At 39.8% G+C, this 16,963-nt stretch overlaps 1 protein-coding gene across 4 annotated transcripts; it reads right to left on the bottom strand.

Moving 5' to 3' along the window:
- Nucleotides 1-5,752: 5,752 nt before the first annotated feature.
- Nucleotides 5,753-16,327, bottom strand: LOC138311329 (uncharacterized). 4 transcript variants are annotated; one of them, XM_069252752.1, is made up of 5 exons: nt 15,639-16,327; nt 15,112-15,221; nt 13,077-13,211; nt 6,276-7,052; nt 5,753-6,042 (listed from the first exon to the last, which is right to left on the bottom strand). In XM_069252752.1, the coding sequence occupies exons 4-5, from the start codon at nt 6,826-6,828 to the stop codon at nt 5,930-5,932; spliced, it is 666 nt and encodes a 221-aa protein (XP_069108853.1). In that variant the 5' UTR covers nt 6,829-7,052; nt 13,077-13,211; nt 15,112-15,221; nt 15,639-16,327; the 3' UTR covers nt 5,753-5,929. The 4 variants fall into 4 exon arrangements, with proteins under 4 accessions (XP_069108853.1, XP_069108856.1, XP_069108855.1 ...); XM_069252755.1 differs by having other exon boundaries at nt 15,639-16,326; XM_069252754.1 differs by lacking the exons at nt 13,077-13,211; nt 15,112-15,221; nt 15,639-16,327 and adding exons at nt 12,115-12,142; nt 12,369-12,537.
- Between the last annotated feature and the right edge of the window lie 636 nt (nt 16,328-16,963).

Genomic DNA, 16,963 nt, shown 5'->3' with positions numbered 1-16,963 from the left:
ACAAAAGGAGAATTAAAGATTCTTCACCTCCAACGCATGGTAATTTTAATTTCTCAAAAACAGGATCAGATTCATTAGTATATATTATCTTTCCGACCCCTAGGGGAACCTGCACATGCAATTTGATACAGATCCCTGTCGTGTTTGTAGTGTGGTGTGTGTGTCTGCTGACGAACAACACATCAGGCGCCATTGAGATCAACACTGGAATGATTTTATTACCGTAAAACAGTGAAGAGTTCCACTATAGGTCATAGACTAAATAGGAGCCGGATGCAGACCGAATATACGGACCCGATACGTATACATACACAACATCTCTCCCTGACCAGTATCAAAGTTCATATACCTCTGAGGCAAGAGTCTCTTCACTACTAGAATAAATCTAGATTATATCTTATTGTCTTTACATACTTCAAATAAACTTGTAAATGAATGAACATAACTTGTTAATAAACAATCATACTAAACTCAATAAGAACACAATACTGAAACTTACATTATTCAGAACCTACGTGGCTCTGGTGAAACACACAGGGATTATTGTGCCCTTTTACACGTGTGATCACTGACTTAATATAATCAATAAATTTAACATACTTAAAATGTCAATATTTAACATAATCTTTGAATTTCTGGGGTGCACGTGATGCCCGTTTTGGATACCTTGACTCACAATTTTGAGATCAAGCGTCAGTCTTTGTAGTCGTCATGGGTATGGGCGCTGTTGCCTTGGAAACAACCGTAGGTGTGACTTCCGGTTCCGGTTGGCAGATAGTGTCATTAGTTGACTTGGTAGCGTCACCGTCAGAACTACTGGAGTTGTTCCGATTGTGTGGCACATTTAACACTGCTGGCTTCGGAATGAGTACTGGAAGTGGTGTTTCAATGTTTGAAGCGACTGGTATGTTTGCATCCCTGATTTGATCAATGTGACGTCGCCAGTAGACTCCTGGCAACACTTCAACGCAGTATGACAGTGGTCCGGTCGTAGAATGAATGGTTCCGGACAACCATTTCCTCTCTCCTCTGTAGTCTCTGATCATGACCTTCTGACCGACCTTGAGAATGCGAGTTTGAGTGTGTCTCTTTTCAGTCATCTTTTCCTGCAAGTTTTCAACACGATCCTTTGTGTTTGACCGTAATAGATCAAGACGTGAGGGAAAATTTCGCCCTATAAACAATCTCGCTGGCGTTTCGTTGGTGGTTGATTGTGGACTATTTCGATAGGCTAGCAAGAAATTTGAGAGTTTCTGTTGAATCGACCCTGAATCCTTCCTGCTGGATTTCATAGCCATTTTGAATGATTGAACAAAACGTTCAGCCAACCCATTCGTACTAGGGTGATATGGCGCCGAAGTAATGTGCTTAATCCCATTTGCTGCCATGAAATTTCCGAACAACTCTGACTTGAATTGAGGCCCGTTGTCACTTACAATTTGCCTTGGGACTCCGTTGCGCGCTAAAATTGTTCTCAATACTTCAATAGTTTTCTCAGAAGATGTAGTTCTCATTGGCACTACCTCTGGCCATTTGGAGTGTGCGTCTACAGCAATCAGAAACATGGAGTCCAGGAATGGTCCGGCAAAGTCAATGTGAACTCTCTGCCATGGTCGTGATGGCCATTCCCATGGAGATATAGGTGCACTAGGGGGCGCTCCTTTCACCTCCTGACATCCCACACAAGATTTACACATATGTTCAATATCGTGGTCTATTCCAGGCCACCACATGTAGCTGCGCGCCACGGCCTTCATTTTAACCACACCGATGTGGCCTTGATGTAGCTCACTCAGGATCCCAGAACGTAGTTTTGGCGGTATTATCACACGTATACCCCAAAGAAGGCATCCTTGGTGTGTAGTAAGTTCATTTTGACGTATCGCGTAGGGTTTTAGTTCAGGTTCCACTGATTCTTCCCAGCCATGCATTATCGACTGAAACACTTTTGAGAGTAACGGATCTCGCGCAGTCTCTTTACGGATTTGTCCCTCCGTAACTGGTAGCTTACCTAGTTGCGACACGTGGACAGCATTAATAGTCTTGTCCTCCTCCTCATCGTCTGGACCTTCATCTTTTAGCGGTAAACGTGACAGACTATCCGCGTTACCATGAGCTTTAGTGTTCCTATATTCAATGTTATATGTCAAACCAGACAGATAGAGAGCATAACGCTGCATACGCGAAGCTGTTGTTAACGGTATGCCCTTCTCTGGACTAAAAATTGCGACCAGTGGTTTGTGATCGGTGATCAATGTGAATTTACGTCCGAACAAGTAGTCATGGAAGTGCTTTACACCCCATACTATCCCTAAGGCTTCCTTGTCTATCTGGGAATAGTTCCGTTCTGCTGCGTTCAAAGACCTTGAGGCATACGCGATAGGTCGTTCTGATTTGTCCTCCATTATGTGGGATAGGACTGCCCCGAGTCCACGGGGAGACGCGTCACAAGCAAGTCGCAGCGGTTTGTCCGGATCATAGTGAGTAAGTACCTCAGTAGATGTCACTAGTGTTTTGACTTCCTCAAAAGCTTGACGATGACTCTCATTCCACACCCATGTTTTGTCCTTTTCTAGTAACTTATGTAGTGGGAACAGGGTAGCTGACAAATTTGGCAAAAACCTGCCATAATAGTTTACTAAACCTAAGAATGCTCGGAGCTCTGACACATTGGTAGGCTCTGGTGCCTCCAACACAGCCTTCACCTTCTTGTCGGATTTATGTAATCCCTCAGCGTCAATCTCATGACCACAAAACGAAAGTTTCTTCATAAAGAATTGACATTTGTCTTTCTTGACTCGCAGTCCATATTCATCAAGTCGACCAAGAACTGCTTCAAGGTTCCTCAAGTGATCCTCGTCGTCGCGTCCAGTTACAAGCATGTCATCAATGATGCATTTAACTCCTGGTAGGCCCTGCAAAACCGTGTCCATCGCGCGTTGCCAGATCGCTGGTGCTGACGCAATTCCGTACACTAACCTGTTAAACTGATACAGACCTTTCTCGGTGTTTATCGTTAACAGTTTCTTCGACTCCTCGCTGACTTCCATCTGAAGATATGCATGTTGAAGGTCTAGTTTTGAGAACATCTGACCTCCTGCTAGTGATGCAAAAATGTCATTTACACGAGGCAACGGATACTGCTCAATCTTAAGTGCCTTGTTTACGGTCACTTTAAAATCGCCACACATGCGAACCGATCCATCGCGCTTGATCACTGGAACTAGGGGTGTAGCCCACTCACTATGGCTTACTTTTGTCAGAACACCTGCCTGTTCAAGTCTATCTAGTTCCTCTCCAACCTTGGGTTTGATTGCATATGGCACTGTACGCACCTTACAAAACTTTGGAGTCGCGTCTGCTTTCAAATGCAGCGTGGCTTTAATATCCCTGAGGGTGCCCCAATCTTCATTAAACACCGATTTGTGTTTGTCAAGGATGCTGTCTACTTTCGCCTTGGTAGATAACTCAGGTGCTCGTATTGCTTTAATGGCTGGCCAGTTTAGGGTGATTTCTCTTAGCCAATCCCTCCCAAACAGGGATGTTCCTCCTTTGGGTACAATATACAGTTTTAGGTCCTTACACTGTCCCTCATAGTCAACCTTCACATGAGCAATTCCTGTGGGTTTTAACTTTTCACCTGAGAAAGTTCTCAAATAGACTTGAGTATTAGATAAGTCTGTCAAACGTCCGGCTAACTGTTCTTTAAATACCTTCTCGGTGACCACAGATACAGCAGATCCTGTGTCTAGTTCCATTTTATGTCGGATTCCATTAATCTCCGGATAAAGCCAGATAGTGCCTTCCTTAAGAACACTTGTTGAATGAATATCCAGGCTAGCAATCTGAATGTCAGAGTCATACTTGCAGTCATTGTGGTGAACCTTTTTCTGTTGCGATGACTTACACGCCTTTTTGATGTGACCCTTTTTGTTACACGCGAAACACGTCTCATTTTTCCATGTACATGCATTCGGATGATGGTTACCTAAACATCTGTAACATTTACTAGCGCTGCCAGTGCTGGTATGACACTGTCCATGTCCCCCTTGCTTAGGTGCACGAGAAGAATGTTTATGTTTATTGGGTTTCTGGGCATGAATCTTGTTCACACTCACCTTGTGAGTTCCTCTTAACTCGGTGAAGTCTTTTTCGGCCATCTCAATTGCTATAGATAACTCAACTGCTTTGTCGTACGTCAAACTTTCTTCGGATAATAGTTTTCGTTGGATGTTTTCACTCCGCAATCCGCATACTAATCGGTCTCGAAGTGAGTCTTGCAGTGATTCACCAAAGTCACAGTGTTCCGACAGTTTTCTGAGTGATGCTAAGTAATCTCGGATACTCTCCCCTTCCTTCTGTTCTCTCTTATGAAAACGAAAACGTTCTGCAATAACGAGCGGTTTGGGGTTGAAGTGACTCTTTAATAGCTCGCACAATCTATCAAAAGTTTCTTCCGAGGGTTTCCGTGGGGCTGTAAGACCCCTGAGAAGTTGGTAGGTACTTCCGCCCACGAGGCTTAAAAGCGCGGGAACTTTCTTCTCGTCCTTGACGTCATTGCATAAAAAATACTGAACTAGGCGTTCGCTATAAGAATCCCACGATTCAGTACACTGATCGAACGTGTCAATTCTACCTATTCGCCCTGCCATCTTTGACACAATAATCGGCTGAATTAAAAAGATAGTTTTAACAGTTCACAATGTTCCTCGATTCCAGCGTTTACACGAACACGTGTTTTCATCGAATGAAGTAATTGCGGCCCATCTATGCCAACAAATGATCTCAACTTACAGTTTTTTAGCACCTTGATTTTCTTCCAAAATCCATTACAAACTAAACTACAGTTCATTTAAGTTCTCGTCGCCAATTTGTCGTGTTTGTAGTGTGGTGTGTGTGTCTGCTGACGAACAACACATCAGGCGCCATTGAGATCAACACTGGAATGATTTTATTACCGTAAAACAGTGAAGAGTTCCACTATAGGTCATAGACTAAATAGGAGCCGGATGCAGACCGAATATACGGACCCGATACGTATACATACACAACAGATCCCTTGAGTACTTTCTGAGAAATAGTGGTAACAAGCTCTAACTATCAAAATCCAAGATGGCCGCCTGTCGGCCATCTTGTTCATGAATTGGTCCCATAATGCAATATGCATAACTAGGCCCCTAGGGGAACCTGCACATGCAATTTGAGACAGATCCCTTCAGTGCTTTCTGAGAAATAGCTGTAACAAACTTCAATTGTCAAAATCCAAGATGGCGGCCTGTCAGCCATCTTGTTTATCGATCGGTCCCAAAATGCAATATGCACAACTAGGGCCCTAGGCAAATTTGTACATGAAATTTAAGAAGAATTCTTTTGGTACTTTCTGAGAAATAGCGGTAACAAACTTTAAACTATCAAAATCCAAGATGGCGGCCTGTCGGCCATCTTGTTAACCGATTGGTCCCAAAATGCAATATGCACAACTAGACCCCTAGGGGAACTTACATGTGAAATTTGAGAAAGATCCCTCCAATACATTCTGAAAATAGCGGTAACAAACTTTAACTATCAAAATCCAAGATGGCTGCCTGGCGGCCATTTTGTTGACCGATTGGTCCCAAAATACAATATGCAAAACTAGGGCCCTAGGGGAGCCTACATATGAAATTTGAGAAACATCCCTTCAGTACTTTCTGAGAAATAACGGTAACAAGAATTGTTAACGGACGAGGGACGGACGGAAGGACGGACGGACAAAAAGCGATTTGAATAGCCCACCATCTGTTGATGGTGGGCTAAAAATGCAGTCATAATCAATTATCATGGCCGAATAATGCGCATGACAACTGTTTAACACTAAAGATATATATTTAAGTACAAGGTCAAAGTGTGTCACAAAAACAAACCAATACATTTTACAGTATTGAATGCTTCATATGCAGATAACATTTTGTTTACTTGAGCCTATGTCACAGTATTGAAAGCAGTTTCCAAAATGTAATGTTAAATACTCACCGTCATTTACAGAAATTCTCTGGAATTGGTCTGAAAATAGATTAATTCCCATTCATTAATTAACAAATTGCAATAAAACTGGTACTGTTTGCAAATGCGCCAATATATTTCCCACGTTAGTAGAAAGGAGTATATATTCTCGTTAATGGTTGGATTTTTACCAGATCCTAATCCTACTGTTAATGGCTGGCATTTTTATGTTATACAAAACATATCATATATGTGTATGTTGTCTTGAAAATATACTTTTAATGACTCCTTACGTTTGATTGTACGTTTCCTCTTGGCTCTTGTTGGCAGTTTCTTAAGAAGAGGTCCAGTGGACAATTTTCGTTTTTTGGATGGTCTCTTTGGAGGAATATTCTCCAACAGCAATGAACCATTGGCAGGGCAACCTTCTCGGAGTTGCTCTGCTGCAGAGGACAGATGTTTTCTTGCCTCTTCCATAGCCTGCACGGAATCAGCAATGTACGTGAGATTGTATAAATCTTTCAAGATTTCCCTGACCTTCCTGGCAGAGTCAGAAAGAGAAGGACCTTGCGGCTGCTGTGGCTCTGTGATGGTGTTATCTAGGTCTTTACAAGGTGCACATGATGTTGTAGAATGCTCCACTTCTTGTATGTTAAAAAGTTGATCTTTCGGCAGCTTGACACAATCCTCATCAATGATAAAATGAGGATTGTTCATGTAGAAGTTTGGCAAAGAGTTCCATGTGATGTTATTGATGTGGCATATCAAAGCACAGAAATGCTTACAGGGGAAATGTGTTTTCTTGAATGCCCTAGTCACAAGATGGCATGGTGTGACTGGATTCATCACCTAGGTTAATACGATAGAAGTGAGACTGGCGGTTAGATGACTGCACTAGAAACTCTTTCTCAGTTACCATTGTGACCATGTCTGAAGTGATGTCCGAACATCTAACCGTTGCTTCACGAATATGTTGTACAAGGTATTTGGGCCGGTTATGAAGCTCTTTTGGAACAGAGCCTGATGGTTCCCTCCAACCAGCTGACATTGTGACATTGCTCTCCAGGTACCTGGGGAAAATGTAATTATTTACCAGTAAAAATTTGTTAAATTTGAAAATAAAGTGGATTGCATCACTGATTGAATCGAAATATCTCCCTTATATACAATAGAATGTAAACATCAAGTATGATATATAAATCATTTAAGTATTGGTTGTCATATTTCGACATGCATTGGGTGTTCTAGCATAGCCAATGCTAGTAACATTGGTATGTTACACACCAATGCATGTCAAAAGTATGACAACCAATGCTTATATTTACATTTAAATACACTCATTCCCACTATAACAAGAGATCCCAGAGGGATCTTGGCGCCCACCAAAGAATGATCTATATCTGACAAAGGAAAGATGGATCTTTTCTCTACTTTTTAAACTTTTTCAAACATACTACATATAAAATTTGAGACAGATCGCTTCAGTACCTTTTGAGAAATAGCGGTAACAAACTTCAACTATCAAAATCCAAGATGACTCCTTGGCGGCCATCTTGTTGATCAATTGGTCCCAAATCACAATATGCACAACTAGGGCCCTAGGGGAACCTACATGTGAAATTTGATAAAGATCCAGTCAATACTTTCTGAGAAATAGCGATAACAAACTTTGAATATCAAAATCCAAGATGGCTGCCTGGCAGCAATCTTGTTGACCGATCGGTCCCAAATCACAATATGCACAACTAGGGCCCTAGGGGAACCTACATATGAATTTTGAGACAGATCCCTTCAGTACTTTCAGAGAAATAGCAATAACAAACTTTGAATAACAAAATCCAAGATGGCTGCCTGGCGGCCATCTTGTTGACCGATCGGTCCCAAAATGCAATATGCACAACTAGGTCCCTAGGGGAACCTACATATGAAATTTGAGACAGATCCCTTCAGTACTATCTGAGAAATAGCGATAACAAACTTTAACTGTCAAAATCCAAGATGGCTGCCTGGCGGCCATCTTGTTGACCGATCGGTCCCAAAATGCAATATGCACAACTAGGGCCCTAGGGGAACCTACATATGAATTTTGAGACAGATCCCTTCAGTACTTTCTGAGAAATAGCAATAACAAACTTTGAATAACAAAATCCAAGATGGCTGCCTGGCAGCAATCTTGTTGACCGATCGGTCCCAAATCACAATATGCACAACTAGGGCCCTAGGGGAACATACATATGAATTTTGAGACAGATCCCTTCAGTACTTTCAGAGAAATAGCGATAACAAACTTTGAACAACAAAATCCAAGATGGCTGCCTGGCAGCCATCTTATTGACCGATCGGTCCCAAAATGCAATATGCACAACAAGGTCTCTAGGGGAACCTACATATGAAATTTGAGACAGATCCCTTCATTACTATCTGAGAAAAAGCGATAACAAACTTTAACTATCAAAATCCAAGATGGCGGCCTGGCGGCCATCTTATTCACCGATTGGTCCAAAAATGCAATATGCACAACTAGGGCCCTAGGGGAACCTACATATTAAATTTGAGAAAGATCCCTTCAGCACTTTTTGAGAATTAGAGGTTATTATATAACAATTTTGATATCGCACCATTTAACAGCGCGAGACCGCCATATCAGCCCAAGGTCCGCAGGCCCGAGGGCTGATATCGGGTCAAGGGCTGATAAAGGGTGCGATATCAAAATTGACATATCATAACCTTTTTATCACACATTTTGGGAAAAAAAAGAAAGAAATTTTAACAATTTAAATACACGTATTAAAATGTATTGATCAATGACCCAGGGGCGTAGGAAGCGGGGGGGGGGGCAGGGGGGGCCCCCCCCCCCCCCCCCCCCGTTCCCCAGGACGGGGGGGCAAACATGTCTTTTTGCCCCCCCATTTTCGCCGACTGAAATTTTCTAAAAATGCTTATTTGAAAGAAAAAAGGGTCCTCCTGCACATTTTTCGTACTTCATTCAAGAAAATTTTCCGCTGCGCGGCGCATTTCCTAAAACGTTCAAGCATATAATGTCAAACCTTAAATAGTAAAAATTCAATACACACGAACTAGACTAAAATGTCCATCAAGGGATTATATGTACTATTTAAAAAAATATCTCTGAAAAAGATCAATTTGTTTATATGTCGAGACAATTAATTCATTTTTTTATGTTACACAACAATGTGCCGATGGTGTGAAGCCGGTATATTCAGATCGAGTAGGGTTGCATAATGTTATGGCGACACAATTATCATTTCTAAATGCAGGTAGCTTTAAATTGAAAAATTACCATGTTAAGAACGCTTTATAATAATTAAAATACCTCGTAAAACTCATCTCAGCCATTCCAAATCGTAATTTTTTTTGCCGGGGGAGACCCACCCCCGGACCCCCCTAACACCAAATTCCCGCGCCTTTGAGCGCTCGTAAATTCATCAAAATGCATCGTAAAACTTATCTAAGCCATTCTAAATCTAAAAACCCCCAAACATCAAAATCTCACGCTTTCGGGCGCTCGCAAATTCATCAAAACTCATTTAAGCTATTCTAAATCGTAATATTTTCCCGGGGGAAGCCCCAGACCCCACAAACACCAAAATCTCACGCTTTCGGGCACTCGTAAAATCAAAATACATTGTAAAACTCATCTCAGCCATTCTAAATTTCAATATTTTTTCCCGGGGGTCACCCTCAGACCCCTAAAACACCAAAATCTCACGCCTTTGACGCTCACACGCCAATTTAGCCAATTTACATATTCGTTAATTTCCTTTTAGTGACCCCACTGCTTATAAACGTGTACAAGGATTAAATTTAATGAGATATGAAAAATGTACATAAAGCATATATGGTTGGGAGTTGAATGAATCTCCTCCTGTAGGTGCGGCGGGGGGGGGGGGGGGGGGGGGGGGGGGGGGTTACAAAATATTGAGGACCTTTGCCCCCCCATTACCTTTCATCTTCCTACACAACTGTGACCGATATTCCACTGGTCATAATGTAGGTCAATTTGATGTTGAAACAGTGGGAAAACTTCATTACATGTACATGTAGATCTATATGTTTTTAACAAAAACATAATCCCCGGTTAAATGAACGAGTTGAAACACAAATTTTAAGCAAAATTAACAAGATCCTATTGAAGGCTAACTATATCACTTAAAACAAAATGATAATGTTCAACAAATTCCGGCAAAGCGGGTTCATTTCAGAATGATCAGTTTTACAACGGACAGGAATTATGAATTCGACGGGAAAATTAAACTACTCATATTAAACTGTCTAATTTATTCCTGTGTCTCTTCTTGTTGACAAACGCATGTCGTTGATTTATGTCGTTGATTTTATTTATACTGAATACATTCTTTTTGTGTTATAATTATGTGAATTGCGATGCTTTGTTTTCGGCACAGTGGACCTTTTAACTCATTTCAACCTGATCTTAGTTAAGACAATATCTCCAGTAAAATCAATATGAAACAGACCATTTCTGATTTCTGATATCTTTCTCAATACGTTTATCCGAGAGTTATTTTGAAATTGAAAATTGTATCCGTTATTCAACTTATCGTCTGTAGGAAACTGAATGGAAGCAGCAACTCTAAAATCCGGACTGAAAACCCCGGATGACGTGATATCAGCCCGGGCCGATAACTGATATCAGCCCGGTCAGCCCGGGCTGATATCAAATTATGACGTCATAATGTGATATCAGCCCGGGCGCTGATATGACCGCACGGACAGCACTAGTATCGAATGGGCAAAACGTTCATTATCAAAGACAAAAGTGTGATAAATAGGGATATCAAACCTTAACTATCAAAATCCAAGATGGCCACCTGGCGGCCATCTTGTTTTTCCTATCAGCCTCAAAATCTGTATGGCACAACTAGGGACCAAGGGTAACCTCCATGTGAAGTTTGAACAAAATTCCTCCAGTAGTTCTCAAGAAATATCGATAATAAACTTTAACTGCCAAAATCAAAGATGGCTGCCTGGCGGCCATCTTGTTTTTCCGATCAGCCTCAAAATCTGTATGGCACAACTAGGGACCAAGGGTAACCTCCATGTGAAGTTTGAACAAAATCCCTTCAGTATTTCTCAAGAAATATCGATAACAAACTTCAACTGCCAAAATCAAAGATGGCTGCCTGGCGGCCATCTTGTTTTTCCGATCAGCCTCAAAATCTGTATGGCACAACTAGGGACTAAGGGTAACCTCCATGTGAAGTTTGAACAAAATCCCTTCAGTAGTTCTCAAGAAATATTGATAACAAACTTCAACTGCCAAAATCAAAGATGGCTGCCCGGCGGCCATCTTGTTTTTCCGATCAGCCACAAAATCTGTATGGCACAAATATGGACCAAGGGGACCCTCCATGTGAAGTTTGAACAAAATCCCTGCAGTAGTTTTTTAAGAAATAGTGATAACAAGTATTGTTTACGGACAGACGCCGGACGCCGGATGCCGGACGCCGGACGGCAGACGACGGACCACGGACGCAGGGCGATTTGAATAGCCCACCATCTGATGATGGTGGGCTAAATAAGGGTGAAAAATAAATTGTGAAAATAAAAGTTATACGTTTGTTTAGTGAAAAATATAATTGGATGAAACAGCCAATTATTGTATGTATTTATCTATATGTATGATAGAAAAATGTACTGAAAATATTACCAAAATTATAGTAAATTTAACCAATTCTTGTCGAATGACATTGTCACAATCATGCCTACAGGATACGAAATTGCTGAAAATCAACCCAGCCCTGTTAGAGAAAAATACATAGATATACATAATAATATGTTTGAAAATTAAGAAAAAAGAAATGATTTTAGGTGTGGGATCTAATCTAAATAGTTAGTGAGTTTCTATGACAGTGCAGAGGATAGATCTAGAGTGCTGCAAGTTGGAGAAGAACATATTAGAAATCATTAGTTGGATTTTATAGGTCATACACAATATGTCAATTACCATGCATTGTGCTGACATAATGGAATTGGGATATGCAGAGGAGAAATGATATTTACAATCATGCAATGGATATTAGTGTAATATTGTACCAGACATCAAAGCAAAGCTGACACCAACACCAAGCCACACAAAATACTTATACTTACATACCAATAAAATCAATAATTTTTGAGCCTGAATGTGAAGAAAGCAGTTTTGAAATTATTTCATATTCTTATAAAATGATGAAAAACCACAGTTTACCAATCAATAACAAAATAACTAAATTTTTTTTTAGAAATATATGCAATGTTTTAAAGTTGATTTACACATGTCATCTTTGAAAATATTAAACCATATTTCAGTTATGTTCACTTAATGAATCAAATGTGTGAAATTTTATACTCATATCATAACATACTTGCGATAGGAATCCACAAAGAAGTCCTCCACGAGCAGAGTCATGAGGCTTGATACAGTCTTCATAGGGAGAGATGACAGGTATTCATATTTAAAAACCTTGTTCTGTGCCTCCACACCATTGTTGCTATTGACAACCAGAGTAAGTTCATCCCCTCGGTAGGCCCAGACCCACATCTGCAAATTGATATCAACCGGAATAAATTGTTAAACAAGAAATGTTTGTAAAACCATCATATGAAATGCAAGTAGAATTCTACAAGACGCAACAGGACATCATTTCATATGTTTCATTTCATTTATATTGAATACTATTGCCTTTATATAACCTGGTCATAGATCAAACAACTGCATTCCTTAATGTAATGTCTTGCAGAATGGAATGGCATTGCATGTCATTGTCTAGTGTTACAAATAGAGGATATTACATGAGTGGTTATTAATAGAAATGATAACTGAATTTTCTAAATTTTGTCTATATTTAAAAAAGACAGTAGAAATCTGATGTGACTTTTCCATTTGCTGTCAGACAATCATGCAAAGTCATATAAAGATTAAGACGTTAAAACTTCCTATGATGTCATAATAGTGTCATTACAGATGTGTCTTACGATACTTATGACATGGTCGTATAACATGGCTATAGAAGGGCCAGTTATACGATAAATAGCAAATTAAATGTAATATGATTTGTAGATTTTTACTTTACCTTGTGTTTGACATTTGCAAGCCACTGTCCATTGATGTAATTTTGTAGCTTTGGTTGGGTTTTCCAAACCTGGCTTTCATGAAGACGTGTCAAATTTTGTTGAAATTCATCTTCAGTGAAAGACTCTGCAACAGCCTGCAAAATAGCAAGGTCATTCGTTTAAACAAACTTTGTAGTCCTTCATGCCGACACATGACTGGCCCAATATCAGGACTCTGAACCTCGTAGTTATTCACAAGCTCACAAGATTTTAGCCATATTAAACATAGCTGCAATATTGTAGCTCAAAAGGCTTTTAGACAGAAAATGGTGTCGTCTTTAGAGCTACAATTGGTGCCTATTACTGCTAATGGAGCAAAGTAATGATTATACAAACCATTATAAAACTTGCATTTTATCATACTTTTTTGATATCGCTTACCTACTAGGGAATAAAACTGAACTATATAAAATATCAAATTCTCATCGATCATTATTTTTTTTATATAATACATGTGAAGGTCTTTCTGAAGGGAATTTATACGGCAAGTCCACAAGCTGTCAATTTTATGTCTTGTGAGCGGTACTGTATATATTAAGAATGGTAGTTATGTTTCTTTTAGACAAAAATAATATGTAAATGCATGTATACGCTTAAAATAATTGGAAACCTACAAAAAAGTATAGAAAATTGTGCCCGAGTGATTTTCGAAGGCAGTGCTCCACTACGACACATAGGGACCAATTCATACCCGGCCGAAAGGTATAGTAGGCCGGGTACGTATATTCGTTCTATATTAAACCATGTGAACTTGAATGGGGGTCAAGGTCATTCCGTTCAACAATTTTGGTAGCCCTTCATCCAGCATGCTTCAGGTCAAATATCAGTACCCTAGACCTTTCTGTTATTGAGAAGAAGTCTCTTGTGCAAGGTGTACAGTGCATGACGACTGACGATGTATGATGAAGATAGGTCATTCTGAAGTCACATATGTAGATTTTTGTCTCTGCAAAATTATAGTATGAGTACAATGAGGGGGAAATATCATCATGACCAGGCCCCAGGATCTTAGACTTAAGATTTTGCTTAGCCAATCAAGAATGATGTAACCTTTCATATATTTTTACGTATTATTGCTAAAATAAAGTTTGATGTGGTATAAAATGTACTTTTGATTATTTTATTTATGATAACATGAGGAACTATATTACATTTCGAAAATATCTGCTGTTCCGGTAATTGTACCTGCTGACGTCAGCGATGTGACTAGTGGCAAATTTAAACGCATTATTAGCGACGTTTCTTCAAAAAATAGTTGAATGTAAATATAAGCAATAAACAGTTGCTAACGGGCGACATTCAATTTATCTGTCACCCAAATTGTATTCATATTGACTATATACTACCATTTGGTAAACTGTCTTCGGAACACTTCTCGAGTTACCCACAAGCACAACATTACATAATTTGCATAATGTATGTCATGATATGTAAAGTCGAGAAGCGTTCCGAGAGTAAAATGAACATGGCGGTGACGGTTAAAGTAAGTGAGCTACACGATATTTAAATGCAGTTTCTACAAAGTACGGGTCATGCCCATCTCCAAAGGAGATTGTGGATGAACACAGTCATGAGTACTGTTTACCACCACAAGCGTAGATTTTGTGATTTTGGGCTTGGTTTTTGAGGTGCCCAATAGAGCCGAGGGACAACATTTCGACCGGACAGGGAATTGTCTACCTAGCATATTTTTCGTAAATTTCCCAATTCATCAAGCCATAACTTCGTCAATACTTGGCCAATTTTGTTCATCAAGCACTCAATGGAAAGATAAATTATTTCCCTTTAAGGTAAGATATCCGTCAATGTTGTATAGAACCCATTTATTAAAATAATCACGGTTTTAAAAAAATAGGTCTGTTTTTCTCGACCGCCGAGTTCATACCCTTGATACTATAATATATATATGTATACTCTTGGTTAAAAATTTTCGTGCCAGGTCCCTGTGCTTAAGATTGTTTCATGATCTTGGAGTCTGATGACCTAAAAACTTACGTTTAGAAGATTGGATGTCTGCTCCTGGCTAGTAACACCATGCTTTGATGCAATCAACCACCTGTGCCAAGCTTGTTTCCGATGGAAGTCACATATGTAGATTTTCGACTCTGCAAATTTATAGTACAATGAAGGGAAATATCAGATACATTTCAGGTATACTCACGTATCAGGTACATGTATGATTTCAGCAATTCACTAATTCAGCTATATTGTACAGTTAAAGAATGGGTGTGAGGGATATAGCAAGTATATATTATATTTGTATGGTCAATGTACATAGCCTTTATTAAAAACACACATTTGGAATAAAAACAAATTCAACATCAACTGCTTTGCAGATAATTCAATTTGTTTCAAGAGCAACTCAATTCATCACCCCATGAAATCGACCAAAGCAAGATTCAATTCCTATATTTCAATTCAATACTAGCGCATTATGAAGATTGTCTGCAAAGCTCTGGCATCTATATAGACCCTAGATGCGATAGGAAGATAGTTTAATGCTTAAATAAGATATCACTTACCAGGGAACACACTGTGAATAGCATTGGCTTCTACCTCTGAGGAGTCTATCATAAATCCTTTACAGGTCCATGCTGAGTTGTTATCTTTGATGACTTGCAAAGCTTCAGCAACAGAGCTACAGTCCTACCTCTCGGTGATAAAAGCTCCCACAACACAAAACCCACCATTGGTCTGCACACAAAGGAAAAACAATGGCAAAGCATACTTAGTTGTTCTGTATGTGGCATCCAGATACACCAGCTCGTTTCCATATCTAGCAAGTAAATTTCTCTGCCATTTAGACTGGTAAATAACCAGGAGAGACTCTTCCTCATTGACCATAAGGCAACCATCATCCTCTTCAGAGTCGTCATCTATGACAGTGTGCTTTACAATGGAGGATTTACGAAAAGTCCACGAGTCATCAGGGTGGTCTTCTTGCCAGACATGTATTTTCTCGGCCAAGTCCTCCTGGTTATCAGACTGTGTTTTACGCCTCTGACGGTACATTATTTTCCTCAGATCCTCCTGCTTGGATAAAACCTTCGGTTGATGGCTCTGGGCATCTCCCGCTCCCTGAACAGATCTTTGACGAATATCTTCAGGTGTCGGTGCATTTCTTTTGGGCTATAAACACCATCATTGACAAGCGTCCGGATTTTCCTGAGAACTCGTTCATCAATAGGAGACTTCAGATCAGCAGCCTGCAATACAGTGTATATCAGAGATAAAAAAAAGCAATATGATGGACAGATAAAAACATTTGGTGATTTTACATTTACTGTACTATAGCATTTAGAGTAGTTTTTAAATGACAGAACCAGAATACATGTACATAATGTAGAGTGTCTATCTGGTTTTATATGTTCTGGTTTAGTAAATGACAACAGATAGTAGGACCAGAATACAAGGTGTAGAGTGTATATCTGGTTGTATCTGTTGTGGTTTAGTAAATGACAACAGATAGGACCAGAATACAAGGTGTTAGAGTGTATATCTGGTTGTATCTGTTGTGGTTTAGTAAATGACAGAATACAGGAGATGGGTGTATTCCTTACCCCTTATACTCTATATACACACAATTAATACACATAATATTAAACTACCCATCCCCCCTCACTTCCCCTCCACCCCTTATACTCTATACACACATTAATACACATAATATTAAACTACCCATCCCCCCTCACTTCCCCTCCACCCCCCTCTATACTCTATACACACATTAATACAATATAATATTAAACTACCCATCCCCCCTCACCCACCCCCCCCCTTATACTCTATACACACATTAATACACATAATATTAAACTACCCATCCCCCCTCACTTCCCCTCCACCC

Source organism: Argopecten irradians, unplaced genomic scaffold, assembly GCF_041381155.1.
Source record: "Argopecten irradians isolate NY unplaced genomic scaffold, Ai_NY scaffold_0017, whole genome shotgun sequence".
Classification (NCBI taxonomy): Eukaryota; Metazoa; Mollusca; class Bivalvia; order Pectinida; family Pectinidae; genus Argopecten; species Argopecten irradians.
Note: the sequence above shows the minus strand (reverse complement) of the source record. Positions and strands in the feature narration are given on the sequence as shown.

What these genes read in the sequence shown, in the direction of transcription:
- LOC138311329 (XM_069252752.1), bottom strand. Translation starts at nt 6,828, where the DNA reads ATGAATCCAGTCACACCATGCCATCTTGTGACTAGGGCATTCAAGAAA. An exon ending in GAGGAAACGTACAATCAAAC is followed by an intron (nt 6,043 to 6,275) that starts GTAAGGAGTCAT and finishes ATCTATTTTCAG; the next exon opens with ACCAATTCCAGAGAATTTCT.